This window comes from Camarhynchus parvulus, chromosome 1A, assembly GCF_901933205.1.
Source record: "Camarhynchus parvulus chromosome 1A, STF_HiC, whole genome shotgun sequence".
In the NCBI taxonomy this organism is placed as follows: domain Eukaryota; kingdom Metazoa; phylum Chordata; class Aves; order Passeriformes; family Thraupidae; genus Camarhynchus; species Camarhynchus parvulus.
Window position 1 is genome coordinate 22,455,391 of NC_044586.1, and position 16,857 is coordinate 22,472,247.

The 16,857-nt window shown below is 47.4% G+C and overlaps 1 protein-coding gene across 2 annotated transcripts; it reads right to left on the reverse strand.

Moving 5' to 3' along the window:
- Positions 1-4,541: 4,541 nt before the first annotated feature.
- Positions 4,542-15,324, reverse strand: CBX7 (chromobox 7). 2 transcript variants are annotated; one of them, XM_030960915.1, is made up of 6 exons: positions 15,143-15,324; positions 13,789-13,832; positions 9,879-9,944; positions 9,288-9,354; positions 8,348-8,687; positions 4,542-6,361 (listed from the first exon to the last, which is right to left on the reverse strand). In XM_030960915.1, the coding sequence occupies exons 1-6, from the start codon at positions 15,209-15,211 to the stop codon at positions 6,216-6,218; spliced, it is 732 nt and encodes a 243-aa protein (XP_030816775.1). In that variant the 5' UTR covers positions 15,212-15,324; the 3' UTR covers positions 4,542-6,215. The 2 variants fall into 2 exon arrangements, with proteins under 2 accessions (XP_030816775.1, XP_030816774.1); XM_030960914.1 differs by having other exon boundaries at positions 4,542-6,364.
- Between the last annotated feature and the right edge of the window lie 1,533 nt (positions 15,325-16,857).

Sequence of the window (16,857 nt, forward strand, 5' to 3'; positions counted from 1 at the left end):
GCGTTCTAACGATGTGCGTACGCTGAGGGAAAAGGTTGGTGCTGAAAACCCAGCGAGGGAATTGGGGTGTTGTCCCCCATGCTGTAGAGCTGACTAGGTGAGGGAAAAGGGCTCTCTGCCCTAAAAGGTTCTTGAGATACACAGAACAAAAGCTTCATCTAAATTATTTTAGGTCTTTTGTTGCTGTTCTGTTGGAGATGAGGTGAGGAAAACCTCTGGAAAAATCCAGCAGCTACTGAAGACAGCTGCTGGTTCACCCTCCCTTCCTCTTCCCCACTCCCTGCAGAAGGACAGACATCTCCTCGTTCCTCAATTAAGCTAATAAGGTGCAATTTTTCAGTCAGGAAACTCTATAAAGATGTCTCCAGAGCTGGAAGAAGCAGTCAGAGTTCCAGACAAGGACCACTCAAACTGAAACTCAACTTTGTTTTTCCCTTTCCTCGATCAAAGGAGGTGGGGAGGGAGGAAGCCAACCTGCTCCCCAAAGGCAAGTGAGGGATTTAGCAGGTCTCTTCTCCCTTAGGGAACCCTCTGCTCCTGGCATGGTGGAGTACACTCTCCCCCATGGGAGGGAGGCAAAGGGCTGGGTGGCAGCTCTGGAGAAAGAGCAGCCAGCGGCCTGAAACAGATACATCTTTTGCTTTTCAAATGCCACTTTCAGACAGACGATAAGGAGTACTTAGCACTCCTAGTGCTTTGCATTTCCAAAGTGCTTCAAAACATACTTCAGATTTAAAAGCAAAAAAAAAAAGCTACTTAACATTTTGACAGATTTGCAAAAAGCTTCTTTGTGCTGACACTACATTTTCTGGTTAAAAACCAACAACAATAATAAAAAAAGGTTTTCGACCTCTTCCTCCTCCAAGATTCCCCTCCCAGCCAAAACTTTGATACCCCAGTAATCAGATAAGCTGTGATGGAGGTTCCAGTTCTTAGGAATTCTACCCCATCCCAACTTTACAGCAATCCACAGCAGCCCCAAATGCTCTCATGGAGCCCTGCACCTCAACCATTCATGGTCAATTAGGGATCATCTCCTGCACGCTCCCTGCACTTCCAGAACTTAAGGGGGAAAGAGAAAGAAGTGGAAGAGAAACTGGGGTCATCTCTACAGCAAGTGCTAGTTACAGGAAAGGATTTGAAGGGTCTGAATTCCATTTGAAGTGATTGCTTCTCTCTCCTTCCAGTTGTCCTGGGGCTCTTTTATAAGCCTTCCTATCTTGACTACCTTTGTGTGTGGAATCCAGCTCGTTTGACACCCAGAAGGTCACACTTTCTCTGTGAAGACAGTAAGTTCAGGCACAGGACATTGTGGCCTGTTGATCATAAACTATTTTCTCAAAACAAGTTTATCATGCCCTTGGGGAAAACCTTTACAACAGGCATGGCAAAAGCAACAAGTTCCAACGCTATACATTTTTATGTAGAAATTGCCCTATGCAAGTTGTCAACGTACACATCTCCCTCGCATTCCCAAATGGCAGAAGACTGATACATAAATGCAGCACTCACCTCTCTGCAGGCCCATTCAGAACTCCACTCACAGATGCAAGGGATCAGTTTCACTACAAGTTCTTTGCTTACAACACACCTTCTCTCTCAACTGCCAGATGACCCAAAGGCCCCTCCTCAACCACCTAGTGAGAGCAGTTCCAAGGCAACTCTGTCCCTCCCTTCCCTGACCAGCATTTGTCCCTGTTATTTTCCCAGAAAGGCCCACCGCCCTCTTCTTCCTAGGCTGCAGGTAAGCCAGGGAGGAACAGAAGATGGGTAGATACCAATTCGCTTTAGAAAAGGAGTTTTTTGTACCTTCCCTACTTCTGAAAACAAAAGCTCAAAGCTTGAGAGGAGAGGAAGAGGTGGAGAGGTGGTGGTAGACTCTGCTTTGCTTAATACACAGATGTGGCTGGCAGCCCCCACTGTCTTCTACACCCCAGCCTCTGTTGTGGCTACCTTGGAGGGACTTGCCTGAGCTACCCTGCCTACATTTTGACCTGTGTGAGGCCTCTCTTCTCTATTCCAGTGAAACCATCAAGCAGCACTAGCTGGCGTACAGCATGAAACAGTACTGGGACCGAGGGCCCCCTGTGAGGTGAACAAACAATTTTATACATCCAGTCACAAAACACCAGAAGAACAATTCTGGACAGTTTCACAACACTAATAACAAAAAAAGCCATTCATTTCTCAATAAGCTTCTCTATGCCTGAGCTCTGACATAAACAAGAGTCAATTCATTAACAAATTTGGGCTTATTTTGGCAAACGGAACTGCTTTTGAGTGCTCTCACAATAATATCCTGATCTTGCTTGGAAAAAAAAATAAGATAAAGAGAAAAAAAAATCACCTTAGTCTGACTTCACAAGCAGAAGGGCCTCCAAGCAAACGCAAGACAATAAGGAGCATGCAGGAGGCTACTTAATGCCACTATTAACATGTTAAAGCTTGCTGTTCCAAGGCATCACTTGTATATCAGAGCAATAACATCTAGTTTATAACCATCCAGGAACAGAGGCAGTTCTTTCCCCATAGGTTTTTTTTAAACACAGTGTTAACAAAAAAGGCTTTCTAGTCTCATGAAATCCCCCAGGTCTATCACACATACAGTGAGTTCACCACAAGATCTATAAAATAAACACTTCTGTCCCCCAACACTGCTGGTAAATTTTCACATGGAAACAGTTCTAAGAATGACTATTAGAGCAGTTCTCTGAGAAGGTTGTTTCTTGTGTACAGTTCAGTAATTTCCACTGGCTGAAGTTTATTTTTCTTGTTTACAGCCATGGAGCCAAACAAGGTATGGGAGAGTTAGCCCATTTCTATTCTCGGCTTGTGCTTCAAATAGAATTATTAAACTCAGCTTCAGCTGGATGCTATTCTGGCTCCTCTAATCAAACGGAATGCTTAACAAAGATCCAAACACAGCATCTGATTTTCATGATATGTTAGCACAGGAGGTCCCAATTCAACTGCCAGGTTTTGGGTTGAACTGGCAGATGGACAGTACTGGGGAAAAGAGACAAACCCAGACAACCTGTCTTTCCATCACTAGTAAAACCCCCTCTACCCCTGAAGAGGTGGAATAAAGCTAATTTTAAAGTCCCTGAAGACCAGCTCTACCAAGGAAGTTTACAGTGATATGTCCACAGACAATGTGGAATAGAGCCACATTTTTAAAAGATCAGGAGAAAAATCTTCTTGAAAAGTTCTTTGAGATAAACAAGAATTCATGAATGTAAAAACAAAAGTCCACGCCAACAAAGTAACTGCTTAGTTTCCTACCACAAACTCCTCTTCACACCCTCCCCTCCAAACCCACGCACATGCAGCTTGTTGTGTCTTAACCCCATTATGGTTAGCTCCTCCTTGACACAAAGCAGCACGGCAGCCAGGTACTTTGTTCCACGCTTTGTGTAGCAAGATGATTAGTCACCAGCAGAACACTAGATAGCCTGATCCAAAAAAATGATTAAGATATGAAGCTGTGGGTGGATCCTCTTTGAAAGACCACCACAGGTCTTTGAAAACTCCACTGCAAGAGAAAGAAAATATGCTTAAAGAAAAATGCCAAAACAAAGTATTGAGAAGTGTCAGATGGAGAGTGGAGAGAAAAGCAGAGGATGGAAATCTAGTTTATTAGGACAAGCTCTTTCCTGCTGCAGGATTGATATTGCTTCCAATGTCAGCCAAAGCCAGGAACTTAGTAAATAGGAAGCTTTTTTTGGTGCATTTGTACGCTGAGATGAAGACATGACAAAGGCAGCAGTTGCTGCATTAGAATAAAGAAAACGGATCCTATAAATGCCATGAAGATTTAGCAGGATGAGCTGCAGTTCAAGGCTTTTTTTAAAATAAGCTCAAACCCTACGCTTCTGCAACCATCACTGCCTGACCTGCTCCAGCCCACAAGAGTGGACTGGGCCACGTGGTGTGTCCACTGATCACAACAGAAGAGAGATGCAGGTATTCAGCATATTTGTCAGATGTCAGGAAGAGGGGGTGTGTGGGTGATGGTAACAACACCGTCTGACCCCACATCCTGCAAAAAAGGGTGCAACTCCAGACACAGAAGCCTCACTCTGGACACCCACGTTCAACAAACATCCTGCGCCTGCATGCTTACCTCATCAGCTTGCCCTTGCTAGCTATTGCAAGCTTCTTTCCCACTCACTCTTCCTCCCACCACATAACTCCCCCCCAGCTTCCACTTCTCACCCTCTCAGATTTCTCCATAATAAAACTCCCATCTTACTTCTTTGACAGACAAAAGGTCAGTCCAGAAATTCAAGATCTTCCCAGCGATCCTGAAACTGCTCTGATGGCATGAAAGACAGACCTGCTCCAATGGCTCTGAGATGGAAGGGGAAATCCTAAATTTACACTGAGCTGCCATATCCTAAATGAGGTAAAAATTGCTTCTAGTAAAAACCCACAGTGGCAGTCCAAGCACTTTATAATAAGTAAATGTTTGGAGGACCAGAAACCCTAGACCTCCCAAATTCTGCAGGCCAGGAGTCAAGCCCCTCAAACAAACACATTGAGGATTTCCACAGGTGTATTTATCTCAGAGCTAAGAAGGCTCCTGGCTTCATTTTGAATAAATACAGCAGATAAGAGATGCTTCAGGTGGAGTGGAGTAAGGAAACATAGTATTTCAGGGCAGTAATCATGACAGTAGCCAATGTTACCCTGCAGCACTCTGTCCCGCAGTTCCCACTTTAGACTACCTTACTTTTCTTGCTTTCTGTTGGAAAAGGTCTATATTTTAAAAAATTAAGTTATTTAAATAAAATTTGCTTTTAAAAATGGAAGAGAACATGCATGTGCAAGAACAGATGCTATGCTAATCTACCAACTCAAAATACAGCAATTCTTCAAAAACCTCAAAGTGCCACAGGCAGTCCAGCACAAGGCATTTTTAAGTGCAAGATCAGGAGGGTCTATTGAAATGCAGACCACTTTCCTTGGCAAAGATTTTTAAGCCTTCCAAGGGAAAGTTCCTATCAGTAAAGTAGTACAGGATCACAGATACTGTGAGGATACTGGAGTCATGGAAGAGTATCACTCAGGCAGCACAATCCAAGAATTCTCATTGCTAAGAATTAGGAATTTTTCCCCTCCTCAGATGTAATACATGCCTTCCCCACATGTTGTTTATTTTGGATCTCTCGATGGGATCCAAGAACAGAATTTGCTGCTAATCAAGGTCCATTTCTAGCTCAGTTCTGTCCAATTCCTGTGTCCTGGGCCTGTGCCAGTATCTTGGATATCTCTGCAGTGCCAGGCAATGCTTCAGTTGTCCTATTAGTCCCTCCTCCCAGGGGAGAGGAGTCAGTTTTCAACGAACTTATTACCACAGATTCAGGGCAGGATTTGTTATTAATACTGAATTTGGCAAAGGGTAAGAAGACCCTGCTTTCCATAACACATTCCTCACGCAGCAGAGCCAAGCCTGCAAATCCTGTTTAGCATATAGAGAATGGTATGTCTCAACTATGCTGGCTTTCTGAGCTTTTAATGAGGGCAAATTGAATTTATGTTGCCAGTTTGGATTTCAGAGATGCACTGCAGTCTTTCTGCATGATCAACAATCAAAGGGAGAAAGCTCTGCTGTCTATATGGACCCACGCTGCAAAGACTGACTTACCACAGACAGGCAAATATGCTGCTGAAGTCCTGACAGCAGGCCACAGGGAAAACAGCACTGGAGAGAAAGTCTTAACAGGCTGGAGTTATCTACACAGGTAGGATCCATCGCCTCTCACTGCTGCAGGAAGAGAGGGAGGAGGAAGGTGGGAAGAGCAATGTACAGAGATGTATCTTTATCCAAGGGATATCAATTGCAGAACAAGGTGGCAGGCTAGAGATCCAGCTCTCTTTCCACCTCCACATGCCCTCTCCCCACAAATGCAGCTGCCGCCACTTAACAGGATAAAAGGCGAATTGTTCAGCTTGCTGCTTTCACATCAAGGAGGGGAGTCTTTGCCAGGGAAAGGGCTGTCAGTTTTTCAGCTGGACAAAGCAATGACAAATACACACCCCCTACACTGCCCTTTTTTGCGTATCTGAAAGAGGAAAAAGGAGGGAAAAAAAAGGGTCTCTGTAAACATTTTAAGAGGAGACATTTTGAATTTTTTTTCTCTTAAGGGATAACGTAAGCCTCCCCTAGCCCCACCCTAAAAGCACTGGTTTTGGGGAGCACTGCAGACAGAGATTCAGAACTGCACGCTCCGGTCTCGAAAGAAGCCCTCGGCCACTTGTGCTTCTCTGAAAGTGACGGTGATGGAGTTTGCCGTGATGTCTGTCACTGTCACTTCGCTGGGGGGCACAGTGGGGATCCAAGGGAGACTGGCATCCACATCTGCTGCAGGAAGAAAGGCACATAAGAGCATGTTAGTGAAACAGAAGGTGAGGGAGAAGAAAGGAGGAAGGGGAGAGGGAAGGAAAGATGGAAAAAGGGTCTCCTTTCTGACAAAGCACAGATGAAATCAGCCAGTACTGACTCTGCATGTACAGAGCAAGAAGGAACATGTGCAAGCCCTACCCTCAGAGGCTAAAGGAAAATGGAGGATCAGGTGTCCAGACACATAGTAGTATCAGAGCAGCCTACTCTAGATAAAACTAAAGAGTTCATCTAGCCATCCACAATTCCCCCATATCCCTCATCCCATCTCAGCCCCTAATTTGGTTTTGTATCTGCAAAGCACACTCACCCTGGTTTGAGCTCATTGTCTTCTAAACGCCCTACCCTGCTGAAAAGGCAAAAATTAAAATCTCTTACACACACTCTTCAGATACTCCTAGGGGAGTCAAAGGGAGACAAAATGGACGGTCTGCCTTGTACTGCACTGCAATGCAGCCTGGGTGTGATGCTTTAAAAAATCCCTCAGTAGTGCTCCACATAGAAGCTGCTCTTCCTTTCTCCTTTGCTCCCAGACAGCTCCCTACAAGAAACCAAGAACCCCTGCACTTTCTCACTATAAGAATAATTATCAACGCCTCTGCCACCCAAGGGCTCACTTCCCCACAGCCCCCAGAGACTGCCACGTAAAAAGAGAGGAAGGAAAACACACCCTCTCCCTGTCACTCTACCTGTCCACTATGTACCTTGTTGTCCCAACCTGGGCAAAGAACAGAACCCCCTTTAGAGTGTATTTCCTGGCTTCTGTCCCAAACACCAGGGTATCTACTTTCCCCCCAGAAAGAGTTCAATTACCCCTAACAGTAACTGGGATTCCATACAGGCCGTGTGTCAAGGGGAGAACAAAAACACTTTTACAATTCTGTAGTGCCACTCACTCTTCTGATCTCCAAGTGCTTTAGCGCCACACACTTCTGGGGAGAACAGCCCCACACATTTCCTCACTGTCAGGATGTAACACTGGGTTCCTCTGTGTTACTCCCATTGCTGTATCCCTGGATTCCGAGCACCATCCCAGTCTCTCTCAGAAAGGAGGGAACAGCGCTGATTCCCAGAACACAACCCTCTCCCTAAGATCCTGCCTAATCCAGGCTGGCTAACAGCTACTCCTAGCAAGGAGTAACAGGATTCCCTTAGCTACTACAGGCAGCACAAGCCCCAGTTTTCCACTCCTCAGGAAAGCTACGCCTTCAGAAGCTCTAATAATGCAGGGATAGAGTTTCCCTGGTAACTGAGAGCAACACACACATCCCACAACCCTCCTGCACAAGATACTGGTATCCTTCCCCAAAATGCCAAATGTGCTTGGACATCTCCCATGCCTTCACTCATGCTGCCTACTCAGTGGAATCAGGCAGGAGTTACCATCCTCACCATCCTCACTTCATCTCTCTCTCCCTTTCTCACATAGCTCTATAGCAAGAGGCTTTAAAGGGGTGTGGAGAGGAAAGGGAAGGAGGGGGCAGGGAGTATGTTGTGAGTTCCTAGCAGCATTTCTGTATGCTTCTTAAAGCAGCACTATGAGAGGAGTGCTGGTGCCCAAGCTTGTCTATGGCCAGCCAAAGTCCTTTGAGCCAAGCAGCAGGCTGAGCACATGTGGATAATGTGGACAGAGGCAGAGTTCATCTGTCACACTTGTGTGTCACCTCTGCTGGGAGGAAATTTTAAGAGGAGGAAAACTTGCAGTATCTTCTGCACATTTTCTAACACTGAGAGGGGAATCTGGGATGTAAGACTACATAGAGCCAACAGGACCAAAAAAAAAAAATTAATCTGTACTCTTCAAATGAGAAAGAAACCTGCAAACAAGAGGGACATATAATACAGGCCTAACCTAAACCACAATCCCAGGATGTAACCAAGGTGGAAGGATACAGAACATCCTTCACATGCCCCAGAACTTCACCAAAGGGTGACTAGCCTTACCTTCTTTGCTGGTGTGCTGTGTGGCCTCCCAGTCCTCAGGGCTCTGCCTGGCCTCTAGGCCCACAGCATCATTCAGGAAGAACTCGTGCCTGCAGTTTCGGTTCTCCAGGCTCGCCATGCGCGGGAACTTCTTCCTTGACAGCCGTAGGTACTTCTGGTTTTTGCGTTGCTTCCGGAGAGAGAATGGCAGGACTGCACCCCCAGTCTTCTCAGGGAACTCTGCCTGCCCTGTCTTGGCCCCTGGCAGGCTACTGTCTCCTCCTCCAAACCTCCGTGCAAGAGAGAAGCAGAGCTTCTCCTTTCCCTTGTGAGCACTCCTCAAGTCCATGCCATACAGCCGCTGCCAAGACACCAATGCAGCAAGGGTCAGAGCAGACATCTGATCATGCAGTGAGGGCTCCCCACTGGGAACCAGGAAAATATTCTTTGTTCAGTCTCTGAACCTCTAGATGAGCTAGGATGAAGTGTGCTGCTTCTACAAGACCATTTCTCTCCTCTCTTCAACAGCCTTCTAAGCTCTTCCTAATATCTGCTTCTCAGGATTGGCTGCTTTGCTTGGCAAAAGGAAAAGCATGCTGAAACTCCGCTTCCAGCTATGGGATATCTTTGACTTGAAGGAAAATCCAAGCTCAGCATGAAATTAAAACAACACACTAACCAGGTAACCTGCAACTACCCAGGCTCACACTTTATAAAATCCTAGTTCAGAGAGAAAGAGCTGTTGTTTTATTTTGTTTTGCTTTTTTAAAGACAAATTAGAGAGCTCTTCAGCTAACAGGTTAAAACTATCTGCCTAAACACTGATTTCATGTTATTATGTTAACTTGTTACCTCCAGTTTTGTCCATGCAACAGCAAACAGAGAGTTTCCACCTCACTGAGAGCAGGGGAGCAGCACAGCAGCTAAGGAGTTAGAAATACACAGAAGAGCAAGAAGCTACCTGCAGTAGGAGGCGCTTTGGTTTGGGGCCTCTTTTCCTGTACCCTGATGCACGGTCTCTCTCTTCCCTGTGAAAGAGGAATACAAATCAAACTGAGTACTAAATACCACAGCATAAAACCTAGTTGGGACTTCAATCTTTTGCAGCATAGCTCCCTCGATTTCCTTCAATAAAATCCAATGGTGACCATTGTGAGCTTGGAAAACATCCCAGAATTGCTTCCTGTAGGAGTGAAAACCTTGCAATAGGGGAATTTCTCTGACACAGCTAATCAAGGATGGGTTAGAGAAACTTCCCACCTCACATAACTCCAGTCCAGCTCTGGACCTGATTAAAACCTGAGTCTTATTGTTCTCTGGCTCAGTGCTGCCTGTTCTTGGCCTTATTTCCTGAACAGTGCCAACCAAAGCTGCTTTAACCCTGTCTTCTCCATCTCAATCAACACCAGGGTACAAAAATCAAACGGGATTCATTGCTAGACATCTCATCTTTGACTGAAGTAGGGACAACAGGGGCACTTTATGCATACAATGAAATAAAGACACTATTTCTTTTCCTGTCTCCAGGGAGAGAAAGAAGATGTGTCCTTACTTTTCTTCATAAGCCACTACCAGGCGAGGATCCAAGATATGGTCCTCTGGCTCCCATGTGCTGTATCTGAAGAAAAACATAAGGAATAAAAAGTAAACAACATTTTAATGAAACATTCTCTCTGCAGGCCTGCTACAGTGTGCTGCAGCCTTGGATACTGTCTTCACAAGGGTCGGTGGGGCCTGCCACAACATTGCGAGAGCTCTGAGGAATCCCAGCCATTCCCTCCCCAGCTTCCCACAGACACCACCTCCCCTTCCCAAAACAGGCAGGGCCAAGCATCAAGCGGCTCTTTGTACGAAAACAGGGAAGACTTTCCTCCCCAGGGCCCCCTCCACACTGTCTGCAAAGCCTGTGCAGACACTCACAAACTGTTTTTAAGTCCATCCCTAAACAGGTCTCATCTCAGCACTCCCTTAAATCCCACAAACCCCATGGAACAATGAGGCACGGTCTGATACATCTTTCTGAAAAATAGGTCTCTCTTAATTTAGAGTGCTTGAAGAGTAAGTACGCTTTCTCACCTGCATTATTAATTACTTCTAATCACTGAAGCTGAAAGGATTCATTTAAGAATTTAATTTTTTCCACTGATGCCGTTCAGCCAAACATGTTGGGAGCTGGGCCCTAGGGCAAGCTGATGGCCACTTGCCAACGGCTCCTCCTCCTGCTCGGCTCCCCCTACCGGTTGTTCCTACCGAGCCGAACTCATGCATACAAAGTACCCCAACCGCACTGCGGGCAGGGCACGGGCGCTGCTCCGAACAGGCTTCACGCTCCCCAAGTAGCCTGGGAACAGCGTCACTCAGTGCCCCAGCTCCCTCCTCGACAGCCAGACAGATGCTCAGGAAAGGACTGAACCCACCTAGCAGGCAACTCCAAAATCTGTTCCCAAAGAGCACAGATGCACTTAACACTAGGGAGAAGCAGGCAAAATGCTCCCACTACGGAAGCTGAAAGAATCACGAAGTGGTCCTTGGAGCATGTTTACTTCTTAGGGGTCATGCTTATCCAGAAAAAATGGGTGTTGTGTCTCTACCATACAAACTCTAAGGCAAGAAAGCAAATCTGAATTCTCAAATACCTCAGAACCCTAACTTTGCTGAAATGTGAGATTCAGGACTGGAGGCAGAGCTCATCCCAGGCCCTGGGGAGGAGGACCAGAGAGGAGTCACATGCAGGTGCAAAAGGCTGCATTTGTATCAGTGCCTTTAAACAGAAAGAAAGCATTTTAGGACGTTTACATTTCTGGATGAAGCACAGACTGCATCGGAGGACACGGGGTACACAGGGTACACAAGGGAGGTGGTTTGGGAATGCTTTTCCCTTTTATCTCTCCATTAGAGAGAAGAAAAGTACTGTAATACAGGAACAATACTGTAGGATGGGTCTAGAAATGAAAATAAAATTCTTTTACAAAAGAGAGAAACAAAAATATGACATTCAGATATCCCGGAGTGCACAGTACATCAGAGAGTTAAGAATGGACATGTCTTCATAACGAGCTGATCCCTCCCTCTCTCTCTCCCTCCTTTGCTCATGCCTCCTGCAGCAACCTGACTGTGAGCTGTCAAAGCCAAGATTCTATTTGAAAAGAGGAAGGTTTCCTCCCAGCTGCAGGAATTCTGGCACTCATCCTACAAATTTAAGAAAAATAACACCACAAGGGGGAAAAAAAGTCATTGGATTGCTTTTCATAGGCAAGAGAAGAAAAGGGATTTGCTTAAAAAAAACACCCTGGTGGGTGTTGCCTTCTTCTCTGCAGCTCAGATTCTGGCTTCGCTGCAGTGGCAAAACACTGCATACAAAAAAACATGGTTGAGTTTGCCACGCGCGCGCGCACACGGAGCTTTATATATGGGTACACACAGCCCGGGCTGCAGCAAACTGCAGAGAGCAGGCACTCTGGAAAACACAGATCATATGATCTTCCTTCCCCCTCCTTCTACTCCTCCTCTTCCCCCTCCTTTTAACTCCAGCACAAGTTGTAAACAAGCTTGTAGATAGAATCAGATTGTCACTCCTCCATTCCCTGACTCCTGCAGTGCAATCCATAAATCTGAGGTGTAGGGCATGAATAAGAATTTTTTATTAAGAAGAGGGGGGAAAAAAGTGAAATGTGAATTGCATGTGAAAGCAGTAAACTACTGACCTATCCTTATTCCCTTTCATGATACTTCCAGTGGTAATGATGGGATAATAGGTACAGAGATTACAAAAAGCAATGCAACAAGGTTGGTAATTAAGCAAGGGAATGATGTGGAATGAGGAAACAGACACAAAGATACAAACAGCTTGTGGACAACAGTCTTCAGATTTGGAGTCTGGGGGAAGAAGGAAGATGCATGGACATGCCATACTGTTGAAGGTTGCATCAAAACAAGAGAACTCTGACATCACCTTGCACCCGGAGGAACTGCGCTTTAAATTCCCTAAAGTGTTTCTGTCTCCCCCAGTATTCCAAGGCACAGGACAAGGACAGTCAGCAGTTAAGAATAAGGCCTGCTCTGTCCAAGAAACATTACACCATGCCTCAGCCCACCTTCTTGGCAGGGGGCTTTACAAGAGAAGGACTTCAATGCGTTTGTTGAAAGGAGAATGGGATAAACATCAGTATTCTGGCCAAGAGGGGATGAGGTCTTTCAGGCTCCAAATACATTTCCCACCCTCTATCAGTGATTAAGTAAGACTTGGCTATTTGAGGCTGAAGCAGTCCAACAAGTGACCCATGCTACAGGGCAGCTGGTGCACAACAAGTGCACAAGGTTACACTCTGACAGCAGAACTCTCAAGAATAAAGTCACCCTCTCCCACCACCACCAGGAGGGGAAGCTGCTTATCTTCACACACAGTCTATAATCACAAGGATTAGGTATGACAGGCACCCAAGAACACGTTTCATCTCCTTGGACACCAGGTACAGCCTGACAGAACCATCCTGGCTGGCCCCACTTTGCAGCTGCAAGGACGAACCCGTAACAAGCGGCTCCCTTTGCTTAGCAACACCCGGAGCAACTGCGTGTGTAACACTGCTGTACCCACACACATCGTCTGTGTACACACACAGGCACAAACAGAAAAGCAAAAACAGGGCCCCAGATGGGTTGGCCAGGAGGCTGCTCTACTAGACTGCTAGCTGACATAGTAATATTCTCCAGTTGCCTAATCCTTTTAATCTCAAAGCATTTCACAGACTGCTTAAGCACAGAGAAATCGCTCTTCTTCAGGAGCAGCTGCATTTTAATGAGAGAAGTGTCTGTAAACAGTGCACATCAATGCTGAAAAAAATCCAAACTTTTCTTAATTTTTGCAATGGAGCAACCAAAACAAAAGCAGAAAAGGCACTCAAAGTAACAGGAGGTTTCAGACAAGGAAATGAAGGCATGGCGGGAATTTTCAAGGGACAAAGATCACCTGCATTTGGCTACAATCAATAAATCTGAAACATTGCCCCTTTCTGTTGGTGAATTGCAGAGGGGAAGCAGTAGAAGAGGAAGACAAGACCATCAACACGTTTTCTATTTTAAAAGACTGCAGACAGCTCTAAAAATAAAGTGGGGTCCTCTTGGTGCTGACTCAGAAAAGCAGGAGCTATTCCAAGTTCAGAAGAATCTGGGTTCTTTGTTAAACTCATAAGGAATTTAAAAACATTTGTATCTAGAAAGCATCTCAATGAAATATTTCAGTGGTGGCAAAACCCAGTCAGAATAGATTGGCACGCAGTTTGTATTCCTTAGCTGCCAATTCACAAACAGAGTTGGGTTTGGTTTGTGGCTCTTTGATTCTGTTTATTGTTGTTGAAATGAGGGACAAACCATTACCCATTATGAATGAAATGCTTAATTGCAGAGACACAGTGCAAGCTATTATGGAATATTAAAGAAAAAACAGACAAGTAAACACAACTTACTTTGGGGGCCATCCTTTCCACTTCACCAAGTATTCTACTTTACCCTGAGGGTGAAAAAAGGCAGAAGAAAACAGGTGAACTATGGAACGAAATATGAGCTACAGCACGAGATGCAACCAATCAACACACTGAACTCTGCAACCAAAAAGCTTGTTTCCCATCACTTTATTTTCAAAACATAGCCACTTCCCCATTCAACTACACTTGCTATACATTTTTCTACAAAAATTTGGCCCATGGGAGTGTTTAAGCATGCTTGTACTACCATCAGCTTGGAGCATAGCTTTGCAGAAGGCTTGCAGGCAGAACACTAAAAGCCAACCAGGGAGCAAGACCGAACCATCCACACAATCACAGGCAAACCTATGAGAAGTCAGCAGACATAAATGCAGGAAGGAGATGTATGCCAGGAGCAAATGTCAGATGAATTTTTTTTTAAGCAGAGAGAAGAAACACAGTATATCAGAACCTATGAAGCGTCTCTGGCATGTTCTTTTCCATTTGCTACACGTTCTACTCAAACACTCTTCCATCCATCACAGGCACTCATCCTTTCAACCCAAGCAATCAGCAGCTCACAGCTGAAGTTCAGAGATTTTTTTTTCCACTCTAAGTACAAGATTAAAAAAAAAAAGTGTAGTGATTGGAAGCTGCATTCAAGGGCTCCACAAGCAACGTGAACAACTATCAAAATATTTAATGTTATACTGAGGGGTTTGTTGAGCACTGCCCAAAGCATGGCAAAGGCCTTTGTGCATGCAGGACGACGACTCTCCAAGAGCCGCTGCTGCAGCCAGACACCTTTACAGGAGAGCAGAGCAAGGGAAGCACTCGGGTACTTGAGGCAGAGAACCAGTTTCATTTTCCTCTTGGGGGGCTCATCAGCTTCCCAAGGTTGGAAAACACTGCCCTATAAGGAACTTTCCACCGGAGGATCTCTACACACTGCATGCTTACAGGTTAATCTTTGCAACTCTGCTGCGACGGGAGCGCTCCACGGTTGGGGAAACTGAGTCACGGGAGCTTTCCCAAACGCTCTCCGGTTTGGGCTCTCCTGTTTGTGTCACCAGCACTCATCCTGCAGACAGGCTGAAGCCCAGCAGCGGCAGCCGCCCCTCCGCCCCGCACCACCTCACGGGCAACACGTGTGTCCCCCGCCCGCCAGCCTCGGGCAGGTGCCGGTGACGCCCGCGGGCGTGAGGGGACGGGGACCGGGGGACAGCGACGGGGACCGGGCGGCCGCGCGCGCGCCCACCACGCCTCCCCCCTCCCGGTGCTCGGCGGGAGGGGCCGGGGGTGTCCCGGTGCGCTCCCCCCGCCCCGCCCCGCTCCACTCCGCTCCGCCGCTGCCCACCTTCCGCACGCGCTTCTTGCGGATGCTCTCCACGGCGAACACCTGCTCGCCGATGGCCGACAGCTCCATGCGGCGGGCGGGCGGCGGCGGGCCGAGGCTGTGCCGGTGGCGGCCGTTCCCCGCCGCTGCCCCTCACACGCCCCCTCGCGCGCGGCCGCGCCCCCGCCGCCGCTTTAGAACCTGCGCAACGTTTTCCCCGGCGCGCGCGAGGGGGCGGGAACGGGGGGAGAGGAGCGGAGGGAGGGAGCGAGCGAAGGAGGCGGGAGCGGCGCCTCAGGCGGTTCCCGCCCCGGCCGCGCCGCCTCCGGCCCGCCTCCCGCCGGGGGCAGCGCCGTGAAGGAGCGCTGCCCGCCCCGCCGAGCCGCGGCGTTTGCGGGCGTTTTCCGCAGGAACTCGGCCCCCGGCGGTCGCGTGCCGCCGGCGGCGGCTGGGGAGGCGGCGAGCGGCAGAGCCAGGAGGCGGGAGCGGCGCTGCGGCAGGAACCGGGAGCGCCTCCTCTGCCACGGCAGCCGCCGCAGGTGCCTCCGCGCCAGGTGCTCGCCGCGGCCCAGCTTTGAGGGGAAGGAAGCAGCCGGGATTCGTCAATGCTCGCGGTGGAAAGCAGCGACGAAAGTCTGAGGGCCCGCAAACGACCAGAAAGTTTCACTAGTAGATTACACACTTGGCGTGGTAGTTGGTATGTTAGTCCCTGACCGGCTATACGAGCACATGGCAGCCTGTTTTAGGAAAGGGGTAAGATGAGAAGGAAGAGAGAAAAGATGTATTAAGGGGCATGGAGGGATGCAGGTCAGGGGAGAGAGAAAGAAAGAGAGAAATATAAAAATGGGAGAAAAGAGAGAAAAAGGGATCACCAGTCCTGGTTCCAGTGTCAATCCAGCTGATGGGATGTCAGTCCTGGTTTCCACGTTGATCCAGTTGATAATCCTGGTTTCAGCGTCGATCCAGCTGCATCCACCTGGCCGATGAGATGTCCCGGGCCCTGGGGGTGCCTCTGTGCCTCTGCCAGCACAAAGGGGCTCTGTGGATGTAGCACACGTGCAGCCATCAGTCATCGTGGAGCAAGCAGGACCTCAGGCCACCTCTTCAAGGCAACTAAGGCTTTCTTGGGGGAGGCATGAGAAAACAGGGGCATCATGAGCAGGCATTCAGATATCCAGGCTCCCTCGCACACCAGTCTGCAGAAACATGCTTTTGCTTCCCAACCACTGCTTCAGACAACAGACTGAGGGGTTTTGCTTTGAAGTCTCCTAGGAAACTTTTTACATCAGAGCAGGGGCTTATTTCTACATATGCAACTACCTACTCTCCCACAAGTGTGCTCAGTTGCTCCTCTGCTGTGACTGTGTGTCACTGGGTGCTGTTTGCACTCAGAGACAGGACAAACCTTACTGCAGAAGTGGCAAATACTCAGTGTGAATGTGTTAATCTCAGTCGTTTATTCTGCATGTGCTCATTTGCACACGACATGCTGTGTCCACAGGTATGGATTGGGTAACTGGCAGAGTGCTTACCCTTGCTGAAGCCATCTAAGAACTCAAAGTCCACTGTCAGGGAATGGTGACCCTTTGGATAACCATTAGGTGGAACTAGCAGTTTGTAACAGGGTTTCGGTATTTAATAGCATAGCTGTTGCATATTCAAGACGTTTATACTACATTACAAAAGAATGGTTAATAATAAAAGCTTTGATCTGCTTTTTAATTCGTCCTTTCTCA

Excerpts from the sequence above, each read along its gene's own strand:
- CBX7 (XM_030960914.1), bottom strand. The coding sequence starts at position 15,211 with ATGGAGCTGTCGGCCATCGGCGAGCAGGTGTTCGCCGTGGAGAGCATC. Across the intron at positions 9,945-13,788 it reads TGGAAAGGATGGCCCCCAAA|ATACAGCACATGGGAGCCAG; the intron begins GTAAGTTGTGTT and ends GTTTTTCTTCAG. Across the intron at positions 6,365-8,347 it reads ACAGCACACCAGCAAAGAAG|CAGATGTGGATGCCAGTCTC; the intron begins GTAAGGCTAGTC and ends TTCTTCCTGCAG.